The following is a 15108-nucleotide window of genomic DNA, read 5'->3' as shown; positions in this document are numbered from 1 at the left end:
CACCTTGTTTATTTCCTTCACAAAGCTTGTTACAAGCTGGTGTCTTATTTACAAATAAATCCCCAATGTTAGTACAGGGCCAGGCACATGGTAAGTGATAAATATGTATATATATGCATATAAATATATATCTGATTAGTAAATGAATGAGTAAGTTGCCTCATTCCAGGCTCTACAACAGAGTAATGACAGCCATGTTTAAACACAGGTTTAAGCATGTCCAGAGTAATCCTTTTAAATAAGTGATGTTTCCTTCAAAAGTAGTCCCTGAGAAGGTCAAAGTTTTGCTCTTACAAATACTGCTAGAGCTTGACATATGTTTGAAGTTATATACAATATGATAACAACTATGGACAAAATATATAGGAAAGGAAACTTAAGCATAAATACCAAAATATAAGAAAGTGGTGGTTCCAAAGTGGTTGAGATTATAAAGGATTTTTTATCCTGTATTTTATTTTTCCAAAATCAACCATAAGCTATATATTTTTTAAGCAAACATTTTTCAACCTTCTCTTAGGGACTGACCTGGGTAGCCACTTATGATCACATCAGAAAGTACTCATTGCTTTAGATATCATGCGTTTCTTTTATTCAACACACATGGAAATCCATTACATTCTAAACACTAGGGAGATTCAGATAGGAATGAATTCACATAAGAATGAATTCACTGCTTCTTTTCTAGCAGTGACTCCAAATAAGTGCTGGTTATTTTTACCCATCGAATGCCCCTTTCAAGGACAATTCATATTGACTGAGGATATTTTATGTGGACTATATACTACGCTAACTGTTATGGTGGGATACCTGCTGAAAGAATAAAAATGTGCCACTGGGCATCTATCAGAACATTAAAGGCACATGGCTTTGATCCAGCTCACCCACTGTTGTACAGAAATACTTGCATGTGTACACCAAGACTCACGCGTAGCCCTGACACACAAGAAAAAATGAGCAATGACTTAAATGTTCTATATGAAAATCATTAAATAAATTATGTTATATATGTATGATAAAATACCACTCAGTAGTTTAAAAAAATGAGGTCTATAGTGTTGGTATGGAAAGATATCTAACACATATTGTTAAGTAAAAAAGAGAAAGCTACAGGATAATATAAAACAGGACTGCATTCCTGTTTTTTGTTTGTTTAAAAAACTCAACCATCATGTGAATATTCATTCAGCAAAAATCTGAGTGTGCTCCAAGTGCCAGCTGTCCCTCTCAGGCCGAGAACAGAGCCATAACCAGGACAGTCCCTGACCTCAGGGACGGCGTTTGAAAGGGAAAGGGACAGACATAGATATACAATTTCAGTAGAGAATATATATGATTTTTTTTGTATATAATTTCAGTAACAGGGCAACGGGGCAGGCCAGTGTTGGAAACCGTCGTGCATGGTTTCGGGAGCTGTAATCCCCCACCATGGCTAAGGTTGAGTGAGCGACCTTTGGACTGTGAGCCATTAAGGATACAAAGCTTAACTCCCTGGCAGGAGTGCAGCTTCTGCTTCATCCATCTCTGGCCCCCAACGCTTGGTCAGTTAGTCAATGACGGGTACGACCCCTCAGAGGGGGAGCAATCTAAGCCAGACACAATCACTTCGGAGGCCCTCAAGGAAAGACTTGGGGGGCTACAGAAAAGAGAGGGTGATGGACCCTCGCTTATTGGCTTTGACAAAGCCTGAGTCCTCAGTCTGTCTGCAAGAAGTCTCCTAGAATTCCTTGGCTATCTGCCTTCTCTGCCTGACTTAAGCCTGAAACAATGACAGAGGGTGGTGCAGTCTTGTGCTGGGAATGGCGGGCTCCCCGGGTGATCAGGCCTGAGAAAGGATATGTGAAATCCTGTGAAGCCTGTTTTGCTAAGAATGCTCTTAGTTAAATGATAAAGGCCCGGGCAGAAAATGAGTTTGTTTTCCCAAAGCCTTGTAGCCCTTTAGCTAATAGACCCTGACTCAGAAGAAGCCCTAATAGTTCTTTGTATGCTATCTACTGTTTACTGCCTGACAATGATTAATAAGTTGTACCTGAACTCCTGTGCAAAAAAACTAATAAAAGCCTGTTTAGGCAAGGGTCAGCCCGCTCTCCCCTTGAGAGAGTTGCCAGGCTGCTCCAAGGCGCTCCCCCCTTGAGGAAGTAGCCGTGCTGTCCCTTTTCCTCCACAGGACTCAGTAGTCCATGTGACTTTGTCTCATGTCTCATCCATGATGCTGCGGGCACTGCAAGCCAGTGCACACATCAGGCCAGGATGGGACAGCGGCCACTTTAGCTGCTGCCGTCACTTCTTTGAGGAGGTGACATTCAAGGTGTGAGGAACTGAAGGATAAAAATGACATGGCCATGCAAACGGGAGAAACATTCTGAGATGACGTAATCAGAGCGAAGGCCATGGAACCAGAAATACTCTCTGTGCATCTACCCAGCAGAAGGCAAGCCAGTGCTCCTGGAGGGAGGAAGAGGTGATGGGAGTGTGGCAGGGCAGGGCTGTGAGAACTCTTCCCAGGCCTGGCAGAGTTAGGGTTTTATTTCAGGGCAATAGGAAACAAAAACAGAGTTTTAAGAGGGAACCAACATCACTAGAATTTGGCTTTAAAGTATCACTCTGGCTGCTAGATGGAACACGGAAATTTCCAAACTTGTTGGGGGAAATTGACAGTTATTTTAGAATACAGCACAGTAATTAGGGAGTTGTTTTTACAACACACTGATTGGTTTTCTTTTAGCTTCCTTTGAAGTGTTTATGGCCTGCATGCCAGAGATAACGCTCTGCTCTCTGCTTCTGTAAGTTGCCTCCTGTTTTTGGTCCAAAGGATGGGCCCTCCCTTGCTCTATAAAAATAACTTTTTTCCCACTGCTCAAGGCCCAGAATTTGGAAACTGACTCCTCTGGGTCCGCACGCGTAAAATAAACTTCCCCTCCGTACACCCGAAAGCAGCTGAGTTATTTTCTGTAACGAACCCACATACGAATACATACATGAGTGCACTGTAAAAGGTCTGAGAGCAAAACACCAAATTGTGAACCAGGATGGAAAGAGTGGGGTCGATGGGGGTGGAGGGATGGACAGGCAACTCCATCATTCACAGATTCCACACTGTGTGGGGTTTTCACAGAATATACTCATAAATTACTGAATTTTAAAAAAATTAGTCACCACTTAAGATATTCCAAACAAGCTCTTCAGGGTGCGAGGTGGTGTGTATGGACACAATCTCCCACTCAGTGAGGACGCAGCAGGGCAAAGAGCCAGTCCCTCCGGTGGGCAGTCAGGGTATTTGCTCACACTATTCCCCTCCAACCTAAACCCCCCTTGCCTTCCCCACCTAGCAGATTCCTTTTTATTCTTTAAGATGACAGCTTGTGGGCAGAGTGGGGCAAATGGGGGAAAATTGGGACAACTATAATAGAATAAGTAATAATAATAATGACAGCTCAATATCCCTGCTGGCCCTAGGGAGTATGAGCTGCTGCCTGTCTGCACTCCTGCCCTCCACTCACATGTGCTGACATATTCCAGCCCTTTTAGAGCCACATTCTAGTCCCTTGTATACTTATGAACTCCAGGAAGGGAAAAACTCTCTCACCTACGTCTCTATCTGCAGCACCTGGAACTGGGCCTACCACGTAGCAGGGGCTTGGCAGATCTTCATTAAGCTATGTTTTAAAGCCTGGTCTCTGTCTGCTATGGTACTAGGCACATGGCTATCCACTTAGTTACTGACTAGACACCTCTCTTGGTCCAGACTTTGGGCAACAATGACTGTAGGAATCTTCTCCCCAGTGAAGAGGCAAAAGGCAGGTGAAGCACCACCATTAGGGTCCAAACTTACACTTCCCAGACTGGAATTTCTGCAGAAGTGTGAACAGGAGAGCTCAGACAGAAAGTGTCCAGGACAGAACACATCTGAAGAAAGCTGCATCCTCTGCTACCCCAGTGAAGAGTCAATGCACATGAGCAAATGAAAAGCTCTGAAAAGTCCTACAGAAAGAAACCTTAATTCAGTGTTTCCCCAATGGTTTTAGTTAAAGAATTCTCTTCTTTTGCATACTATTAAATCTTTAAAAAAATTTTAAAAAGATTCTATGTATTTAATTTTTTAGAGAGAGGAACACAGGAGACTGTTCTGCGTGGTGTGGGCCCAGACAGGACCCATACCCACAGACAGGTTCTCCCGTGGGAAATCAGGCCTGCATTGTACCTAGGCTGCTTTGAGACTTGCTTTTACTAAAACTCCCTCACCCTGAATTTAGGCAACAAGTGTTTGCTGTAACTTCCTAAAATCCATGCTAAACCTTCCAAGGATGAGTATAACCAGTTCAACCATTTTTCCCTTTGCATTTGCAAATATCCTTCTTCTGTGATGTGATTAGTGTCATCATCTCCTTTGTTTTCTGTAAAAGGTAACCACCTAAAGTGAACCTGTGCATAGTAAATGAGGACCATCATGTAGTGTGCCCAGAGAAGAGCAATAAAGGCTTGTTAAGGCAAGGGCCAAGGCTTTTTCTCCTCTTGAGAGAGAAGCCATGCCATCCCTTTTCCTCCACAGGACTTGGTAGCCTGTGTGAATTTCTCATACCTCATCCACAATGTGGCAGACCCTGTGAGCCTGGATCCACATCAGGGGAGGGGAGAAAGAGAAGGAAAGAAACTCAGTGTGTGGTTACCTCTCACATGCCCCACACTGGAGGCTGGCCTGCAACCCAGGCATGTGCCCTGACTGGAAATTGAACTGGCGACACTTAGGTTCCCAGGCTGGCACTCAATGCACTGAGCCACACCACCCAAGATGTATACTCATTAAGTCTTGCAGAATAATAACAAGAGCATTTACTGAGCATCTACTATGTACCAGGCACTATACCAAGGACTTTCTCATTCTCATTTTACAGTTGAAGAAACTGAGACCCAGAAAGTTTAATAGCTTGCTCAATGTCTGACAGATTCCAGACAAGCCCAGGTCTGAGCCTGGGCAGTCTAACTCTAGTTAGGATTGAACCTTAATCACTCCTCTACCTAGTGCCTCAGAACCCAGTCAGGTGAATATGATCCAGGAAACATGGGTCCAGACAAGGAGTTTTGAAAAGCCTTAGTGCAAACACACATATTCTTTGTCTTTCCAAGCTCTTGTGACAGACAGAACTTATACAATATCACTATAAATCAAGTGCAAATGATAAACCAGCATAAAATATATGACTCTGAAGGACCTAGGCTAGAGGTGCCAGTAATTACTGATCAAACAAATTCACAGTCAGCTCAAACTCTAAGCATTTTATGTTTCTCTGATGCCTATTTATCATGTCAGAACTTTAAAAGCTGACAATTTGGGGAGATATTTGTATGGTACAATGAAGGCCAAGTCACACCTTATGTTTGATTTGTCATTCAGGTTGCTAAATTCAAGCAAATTTGTGATCAGTAAAAGTTCTACAAGTCTAGAAATAAGTCCTAACATTTATTGTCAACTGATTTTTGACAATAATGCCAAGACAGTTCAATAGGGGGAAAAAAAGTCTTTCCAACAAAGGGTTCTGGGCCAGCTGAATTTCAGCATGCAAAAAGAATGAAGTTGAATCTCTTTCTTCCAACACATGCACTAATTAAGTCAAAATGGATCAAAGACCTTAATATAAAAGTTAACACTATAAAACTCTTAAGAGAAAACATAGGAGCAAATCTTGGTGACCTTGAATTAGGCCAAGGATCCTTAGATGAGACACACAAGTGACAAAAGAAAAAAAAATAAATGAAACTAAATCAAAATTAAAATTCATGTGCTTTAAAGGACACCATCAAGAAAATAAAACAATGCCCTGGCCAGGTAGCTCAGTTGGTTAGAGCATTGTCCTGGTACTCCAAGGCTGTGTTGTGAGTTCAATCCCAGGTCAGGGCACATACAAGAATCAACCAATGAATGCATAAATAAGGGGAACAACAAATGGATGTTCTCTTTCTTCCTTCTTTCCACTTTATGAAATCAATAAATTAAAAAAGAAAAGAAAAGAAAACAACAATCCACAGAATGAGAGAATACATTCACAAATCATATATCTGATAAGGGAGTTATTATTTAGAATATATGTGGAATTCTTATAAGTCAAAAATAAAAAAGGACAAACCAGTTGAAAAATTAAGCAAAGGATTTGAATAAACATTTCTCCAGAAAATATATACAAATGGCTAATAAGCACACAAAAAATGTTCAACATCTTTAGCCATCAGAGAAATGCAAATCAAAACCATAATGAGCTACCTCTTCACACCCACTAGGATGGCTAAAATATAAAAGACAATGACATGTGTGTATGAGGATGTGGCAAAATTGGAACCCCCATATACTGCTGGTGATAGAGTAAGATGGTGTAGTCCCTTTGGAAAAGTTTTACAGTTCTTAGAATGCTAAACATGGATTTTCCATGTGACCCAGTAATTCCACTACTGGTTATATACCTAAAAGAAATGAAAATATACAACTGCAGCCCTGGCTGGTGTGACTCAGTGGGCTGAGCACAGGCATGTGAACGCAAATGTCACTGATTTGATTCCCAGTCAGGGCACATGCCTGGGTTGTGGGCCAGGGCCCCAGTTGGGGGCATGTGAGAGGCAGCCAATTGATGTTTCTCTTGCATATTGATGTTTCTTTCCCTCTCTTCTCCTCTCTCTCAAAAATAAATAAAATATTTTAAAAACAGTTTAAAAAAGAAAATAAGCAACTACAAAAAAACATTTACATAAGTACAAAGGTTCAAAACAGCGTTATTCTTAATATCTAAACAGTAGAAACAGCCCACATGTCCACCAACTGATGAATGAACAAAATGTGACATAGTATGCAATGGAATATTATTCAGTAATGAAAAGGAATGACCACAATATACACAAATATCAATTATTATGTTAGACATCTGAAATGAACATAATATGCCAATTATATCTCAATTTTTAAAAAGTGGTATAGGGTATGCAAATCAGAAAAGTGTGTCTCAGCAGAGGACAAAATTCTGTTTGAAAATGCCATGGCCTCATTAAATACGTATTCCATTAAAACAAAAGAAAGAATGAAATGCTGATTTGTGCTACAACACAGATGAACCTGGAAACACTGCTCAGTCAAAAAGAAACCAGTCACAAAAGACCACATATTGTCTTAAATGTATATGAAATGTCCAGAATAGGCAAATCTACAGAGACACAAAGTAGACTGTAGTTGCCTAGGGCTACAGAGAGAGGGGCAGGAATGGTGAGTGACTGCTAATGGGTATAGGGTTTCTTTTGGGTGTTCTAAAATTGACTATGGTGACAGTTGTACAACCCTGTGAATATTCTAAAAACCATCGAGTTGCAACTCTAAATGGGTGTATGGTCCATGAATTATAACTCAATAAGTCTATTTAAACCAAGTTCTCAGGGAAGCACATCATCTGTAACCTCTAATGGGCTTCAGTGGATGGTATGCGATGGGGGTGGAGTGAGGACTTCAGTCCAGAGAACCAATCATTGCACCAGAACAAAACAGAGATATCTCACATAATACCCCTTCTGCTTCATTACCACCCTTTCTCATTACATCTCCTATTACACCTCTTCAATACACTGTACTCTTTTCTTTTCAGAACTTATCACAATCTGTGATTATCTTCACTTGCATGATTCTTTGTTTAACATCTGCTCTCTGGCTGGACTGTAAACTTCTTGAGGGCAAGGACCATGTTTTGTTCGTTTCTGTATCATTGGTATCTAAGTCATTCTCAGATATTTGCTGAGTAAATGAGCTTTCAACACGTAGTGAACCATGTCAAATTAGACCAATATTTTCTCAAGTCGCTGAATCAAAGTATGTTAATATCCTAGTAGTGGAATCTGTTTTATTCAGTTAGGTTTTGCATCAGGTCCAATGATGATGGAAAAGCCTGGCCCTATGCAGGGTGTGAAGAAAGAGAAGGGAGAAGGAGAGGGAGAGGACAGAAGAAAAAGAGAGATTGCAGGAAGGTGCAGATGCTGGAGTGGGGAGACAAACTTACTTTTCTAAGTTGGCCACCTGCTTCACAGCTTCCACAGCCCCTGGCAGAGGCTCAAGGTCAAAAAAGAAATTCTCCAGGACTTCCGCCAAGATAGAGGCATAGGTGGAGATATCGTGCTTCCTCACACAACCAAGTTTAGAGACAACTAAATATTAGCAATAGAAAACACAGCCAGAACTCAAAAAATTGAATTTTTTGGAAGTCTGATAACAACAAATTCTTCAGCCTGACTGGTAAGAGGGGCAAAACCAGCAGCTGGCAGTGCGGGGTAGCACAGGAAAACTCCGTCAGATGGACTCAGGCGTGCGGAATCCAGGCACAGGGTTGAACCTGGTGGGCAACTCAGCGAGCGACCGCGGGGAAACAGCAAGGGAGCAGGGCTGTGGGTTGACTGTGGTCTCGCATTCATGTGTGGACAGACAAGCGAGGGAGTGGGCGATTGGACAGGACCCAGCAGGCCCCAGTGGTGAGCGGCAGCAGAGGGCGCTGCCATTTCCCCGCTCTGACCCCGCCTCCACATACAGCATCATAACCCAGCGACCTAAGTGGCCCTGGCCTGCTCCTCACCCAGTGGCAAGAAACAGCAGAGGGTGCTGCCATTTCCCCACTCTGACCACGCCCCCACATACAGCGTCACAACCCAGCAACCTGGGAGTCCAAGGCTCCCCTCCTCGTACTTAACGGGCGTGAACAGAACAAAAATGGCTCAAGAAGATCTCAAAGCCCCAGAGCCTATAAATCTAAGTGATGAAGAAATAGCACAACTCTCAGACGCACAGTTTAAAACACTGGTGACCAGGATCCTCACAGAACTGGTTGATTATAGCCACAAATTAGATATACATATGAAGGCAAAACTAATTGAAATGAATGGAATTACACAGGAAACCAATAGCGATGAAAAGGAAAATGGGTCTGAAATCAATGGAGTGGACCAGAAGAAAGCAAATAATGGCCAAACAGAAAAGAGTGAAGAAGCAAGAATTCAAAAAAATGAGAAGAGGCTTAGGAACCTCCAGGACATCTTTAAAAACGCTCCAACATCCGAATTATAGGGGTACCAGAAGGGGGAAAGGCACAGCCACCAGTGGAAAACTTATTTGAACAAATAATAAAGGAGAACTTCCCCAATCTGGCAAAGGCAATAGACTTCCAGGAAATCCAGGAAGCTCAGAGAGTCCCAAAGAAGTCGGACCCAAGAAGAAACACACCAAGGCACATCATAATTACATTAGCCAAGATGAAAATGAAGGAGAGAATTCTAGAAGCAGCAAGAGCTAAGGGGACAGTCACCTACAAAGGAGTCCCCATCAGACTGTCAGCAGATTTCTCAAAAGAGACCTTACAGGCAAGAAGGTTCTGGAAAGAAGTATTCCAAGTCATGAAATCCAAAGACCTTCATCCAAGATTGCTCTATCCAGCAAAACTTTCATTTAGAATGGAAGGACAGATAAAGTGCTTCTCAGATAAGATCAAATTCGAGGAGTTCATCATCACCAAGCCCTTATTATATGAAATGTTAAAGGGACTTATCTAAGAAAAAGAAGTTAAAAAAACATGAACAGTGAAAGGACAGCAAACTCACAGTTATTAACAACCACACCTGAAACAAAAGCAAACTAAAAGGACAGCTAGATCAGGAGTGGAAACATAGAAATGAAGATCTCAAGGAGGGTTAGCAACAGGAGAGTGGGAGGAGGAGAAGAGGGGAGAAGGTACAGAAAATAAGTAGCATAGACAGTAGATAGAAAATAGATGGGGGGGGCAAGAATAGTATGGGAAATATAGAATCTAAAGAACTTGAGACACATGGTCATAAACTAAAGGGGGGTAATGGTGGGGATGGGGGGTAGGGTGGAGGGGAATGAAGGGGGGGAATAGAACAACTGTAATGCCATAATTAATAAAAATAAATAAATAATAATTAAAAAAAAGAAATTCTCGGACTCCCATATGCTGATGGCCTTCTCCTGAAGAGAGAAGCAGGTGAGTCCAGGGCCCTCCACACCTTGCCTCCTGGCAACGAGGATGTCACAGCTGAAAAAGTTGCTAATAAGAAGAGGGTGGGCCTTCCACATTCCCTTTGTCCCCTTCCACACACCCAAGGACATATTTACAGGCAGAAGGGGAATCCAATGGAGTGTGTCTGAGTTCCAGTGCTCCCAAAGTGGGGCCTGACTTCTGCAAGGGTCCAGCAAAGGCCAGCTAAGGTGTCAGGAATTGTGGCTTCCAAAGCCTGCTCTGCTGGAGGCACAGATAAAGCTGCAGGGAACCAAACATCATGAACCACATGTTTGCTTGATTCTAATGGCCAGCGGCATGCTGGAAGCTCTGAGGATGGACTGGGTCTTGCCATGACACTTGTGGACCCTGAGAAAGAAGACACCTACTAAGAAGGGCTCTCACTAGCTTAACTGGACTCAAACTTTAGGAAACAATCTAGCAGTCCTATCTACACAGGGATCTCTCACTCAAACCACACTTCAGGGAGAATCCTCCACTAAGCTGCCTATCTGAATTGTGTTCCTCCCGTCTGAGCCAGCCTTTATAAAGGAGTTCCTGGTATTTCAACCAATAGACCAAGGCTTTCCTCATCCATTAGAGCTGCATACCTATATTCCCATCAGCATTTTCACCAACCAATCAGAGCAGCTCCATTCTGATGAACCATGACAGTGATTTTTTGGTAACAATCAAACTAAAGATTTGGAGTCTTCATTTACATGAGGACAGACCAACCAGGGACCCAGGACAAGGACTTTGGTCTATATCAGTCAGCTCACCTCTGGCTCAGAGGTCGATTTCCTTTTTCACTGAAGACTGGGGGCTGTGCTTCCCCAGCTGGAGGTGAGCTGTTGAAGACATCCTCAGACCAGAGAAGAGGCAACCAGGCAGAAACAGAATAGAGTTGCCTAGCTGGAGATGGGTACCCCAGTTTCACTGCCCTGCAGCTTCATAATGAAGTTATAAGTCTAGTGAGCTATTTTTTCAGCCCTGCTCTATCACAGTTGAGCCGTTTGCATTAAATAAAGTTGCCTTCTTTGCTGCTTCCCAAATTGAGGATTCCTGCTGGTGTTGAATTGATGCCAATGACCATTGGTTAACACCCCAGAGTCCTTAAATTCAAAAGCCACACCAACTCAGGGAGATCCTTTAGAACACTGCTGTACCATGGTTGGGGAGGCAGGGGTGGGCAGGTATTTTGGCAGTGGATAGTCAACTGGGCAGAGTTCCAGGCTCCTCGCCCTCTTCAATCAGAACAGCTCTATCACCTGTGTTATGGGTTGGGCTGCGAAGAAACACTGTTTAAAAGAAAGAATTCTGCAGCCTTTAAAGTTTGAAAGCCAAGAATCCAGTCCCTCATTTACATGAGAAAATCAAGGCTCAGAAGCAGAAGTGATTTACCTAATGTCACACTGGAACACAGTGGCCAAGCAGGAGAAACCCCATCTCTCAACCCCAGGCTAGGAGTTTCAACTTCCTGCTGCTGAGCCAAAACCGAGTTTGCAGAATGCCACACAGTCCAGGGGTGGGGTGGGGTGGGGGGGGGACGGGTAAAGGGATGACGAAAGGACAGACAAACCCCCACCTCAGAGAAGCAGGAACCCAAGTCCTGCATGCTGTTCAGGAAGTGTCTGTGGTAGGTCAGAAGCTCCACATCCCAGAACAGGCACCACCACCGCGTGAGGTGAGTGGGTGCAGTGCACTGAGGTCACACTGGAGACTATGTGGAGTTAAGCAAATGCGTGCTTATTGCTAACATGTTTTTTCCTTTGACCCTCACATCCCACAAAGGGTAAGAATTGCTATCCCCAACTTACAAATAAGGAAACTGAGGCTAACAGATTTGTTTCAAGGACACTCATGGGTGTCACTATCAGAACTTGGACTTGGGGGTCCTAACTCCCCTGGAGGCAGTATAGCATGGGGGAAGATAGTACGGGGGAAGACATGCTCTACAGAGTGCAGTCAGAAGTCCTGGCTATCGCTGTGTGGCCCTGGGCTAACCACCTCACGTCATGATCAGCGTCCCAGCATTTCTTCCCTCCCTTCTTCACTCACTTGCTCTGAACCCTGGTCAAGGCACTTACTCTCTCTTGGCTCAGTTCCTTAATGGTCATAACAGTGTGAGATTCTAAGTGAGTTCAGATGAGCTATGCCTTCCACCTCTGCCATGCTTACCTCTCAGGGTACCGTGAAGATCAAAGGGGATATGCATAGAGTGGTATTTTCTAACATAGAAATGTAAGCTGGTTTGGTAGGTTGGTTGGTTGTTTGCAACCAGAGGGGCAGGGCCAGCTGGGCCATGGGGAGACATAAGGATACCTGCTGGGCTGTGCTGGTGATAAAAGGCATGTGTCCATCTATTAAAATCCCATTTTCTGCAATGTTCTCAGAAGCAGAAGAAATCAGCAGACTAGAAATCAACACCCCTACCTTAGTAGCTCTGTTCTTTTCTTTGTATTTGGAAAATGGCAATTCATCTCCTTAGACCTAGAGGTCACACCTCTGCACAAAAGACTAAAAATGCCACTGTCCTTTTCAGAGTTGGGGGTAGGCTTAGTTTCATCACCCTAATATATGAGGGGCGGTACAAAAAAACCAGTTTATTTATTAAAATTGTGTATTTATTCTTACATGTTTAAACTTCGGTCACCTTCAAAGTGCTCTTCATTTGATGCAGTACATCTATCAAGACGTTTTTCCACTGCTCAAAACAGTTTTTGAGCTCATTGATTTTGATGCCTTTTAGTGCTTCTGCCATTTTCTGCTTCACCTCTTTCACATTGGCAGAATATTTCCCTTTAAGGACTTTTTTCATCCGGGGAAATGAAAAAAAGTTGCTCAGGGTACAATCAGGTGAATAGGGAGGGCAGGGCACAGGGCTCATGCTGTGTTTGGTGAAAAACTGCTGAACACTTAGTGGGTGTGAGTGGGTGTGCTGTCAATCACCATCAAGAGATGGGCAAACACACTGGAAGAGTCTTCAAAAAAATTCACTGAGGCCAAATGCAGCCTTTCACAACAATGCCAACTAGTGCACTGATGCAGATGGGCTCTGAGAACACTCACCCAGCGGGGGGAGCCTGTGCTATAAGGGGCCCACCTTCCTGAAGAGAATTCTGGTTTTTCTGAGGGGTCCCCCCTCATACTCCTGGGAGTAAATAAGGTGCCCAGATTGCCAGTGCTGAGCATTGTCTATAAATGAACACAAAGATCAGGGAAGCATGCTACTAAGGCTGCAAAAATTACAGGGTATTTCTGTTTAAAGTTTTTAATCAAGTAGCAGGACTGTGAGAAGTCAGCTCTGGGCTCTGGGAAAGTCACCCATCCAACTAACTGGTGTTAACCACCGGAAACAGCACTTCATTTTCTTTTTAACACCTGCCCCCTCAACAAACCAAAATTATTGTCAAGGTGACTTTTATAAGTCAGAAGGCTGCTGGGGAGGCAGATAGATGGACCTGGGTTTGAATCCTGTCTGAGCTGCTCACCTGCACACTGGGAATAATAATGTCTACCTCACAGAAAAGAGGCAATGCAAGCAACAGGTGGTACCAGATAGGTTCTAATGTCATCATCATCATCAAATCCGCTGACAGTCACCTTAAGTTGTGCCTCAAGGGAAGCCAGAAAACACCCCGACTCTTGAAGTTTGTGCGTGGCAAAAAAAAAACCCTGTTCCTTTCCCGAAACACCTTAAATTTACAAACCGAGGTATCTGCACAATTGCCAGGACATCTCCTCCTGCTGGAGAACAGAGCACCCTGGGAGTCGGGGGTCGGGGAGCCGGTGATTGGGCCGGGCGAGCGCCGCACCGGGATAAGCCGAGGTGCCGATCCCACTCAAACTTGACCATGAACTCACTGTGTGAGGCCCACAAAGTCTCTCAACCCACCCCTGGGCTTCAAATTCCACAGGGAGCTATGCTTTTATGGAAAGGGGAAAAGGAATGGTAAAAACACAAATCCATGAGAATGAAGAAATGGAAATGTGCCTATGTCAGGGGTCAAAGAGGACTTTTGTAATGTTACTTCATTACAAAATAAAAGACGTGAAGGTAAATATGCCACAAATTTTAAAGTCGGCTGATGATACAGAGGTAGGTATATTATGCTTCAGAGTCCTCTGAATTTTGGGAAGGTCCTCGATGACAGCCAACAGTTACTGAGCACAGGGCTGCCCCATCGCTGCGCCCGGCTCCCTCCCAGGACTCCGATTCACCCCGAGGCTCCGGGCGGTGACCCGCGCAAGGTCAAGCAGGCTGCCCCGCCGGGGCTGCGAAGGCTGCCTGGGTCTCCCTACCCACGAGGGCTCGGGGCCCAGGCGGAACCGCGGGGGCTCGGGGGATGCTCACGCTCAGCCCGGGCTGCAGGTGGCCGTACTGCTCCGACACCCAGAAGTCGCGCCGGTCCTTCAGCGCGATGAAGGGCTGGTCGGGGAAGCGAGCGCGGAACTGCCTGAAGAAACCGCCCTCAAAGTCAGCCAGTACGCGGTCCACCAGTACCCGCAGGGCGCGGACGCCCGGCCGGGACCGTCTTTCCGCAGGGCCACCGCGCGCACCAGCCGCCCAGCCAAATCACGGCCTCTCAAGTCCGCTCGCTGCCGGTCGGGCTGCGGCTCGGCGGGCGGAGAGACGTGGCGCAGGGATTAGGGGTGGGGGGTCGCGGGGAGCGAGGGTGCAGGCTCCAGCCCCAGAGCGAGGCTGCGGCTACAACTTAACCCAGGCGGGTGACCGCGCTGCCCTTCAAGGGACAAGCCCCCTCACGGAGACAGGGCCGAAGGAACGTGGCTTCGAAGAGAGACCTGCGTGCTGGATTGTCTCCGGAGCATCCACTCTCCAGTTCTCCACATCTCCCAGGCCCCTGGCCCTGGGTCCCCTCCTTCCACTGTAGCAGCGAGGATGGAGGAGCAGGGCGCACCGTCGGAGCGAGTGTGTATCCCTGAAACATGTATTGAGAACTTTTCCGTCTACAAAATAGGGTTCCTGACATCTTGAAACTTAGGTGTTGGAAGGAAAGACAGACAAAAAGCAAATATGTTTACAAAACAGCCAAAATACTTCCAGGGAGTGCGAGTAGTG

The 15108-nt window shown here is 44.8% G+C and overlaps 1 protein-coding gene across 1 annotated transcript in view; it reads right to left on the bottom strand.

Moving 5' to 3' along the window:
* Positions 1 to 14879, bottom strand: part of NT5M (5',3'-nucleotidase, mitochondrial) — a 55935-nt gene extending 41056 nt beyond the window's left edge. The window contains exons 1-4 of the mRNA XM_053665695.1: positions 14794 to 14879; positions 14383 to 14563; positions 9950 to 9994; positions 8025 to 8080 (exon numbers count right to left, since the gene is read on the bottom strand). Coding sequence (XP_053521670.1) covers positions 8025 to 8080; positions 9950 to 9994; positions 14383 to 14563; positions 14794 to 14879 — 368 coding nt within the window. The remainder of the gene's footprint in view (positions 1 to 8024; positions 8081 to 9949; positions 9995 to 14382; positions 14564 to 14793) is intronic.
* Positions 14880 to 15108: the final 229 nt, after the last annotated feature.

Source organism: Artibeus jamaicensis, unplaced genomic scaffold (genome assembly GCF_021234435.1).
Source record: "Artibeus jamaicensis isolate MK-2021 breed Jamaican fruit bat unplaced genomic scaffold, CSHL_Jam_final contig_419, whole genome shotgun sequence".
Taxonomy (NCBI): Eukaryota; Metazoa; Chordata; class Mammalia; order Chiroptera; family Phyllostomidae; genus Artibeus; species Artibeus jamaicensis.
The sequence above is the reverse complement of the archived record's forward strand: the minus strand, read 5'-3'. Positions and strand labels throughout refer to the sequence as shown.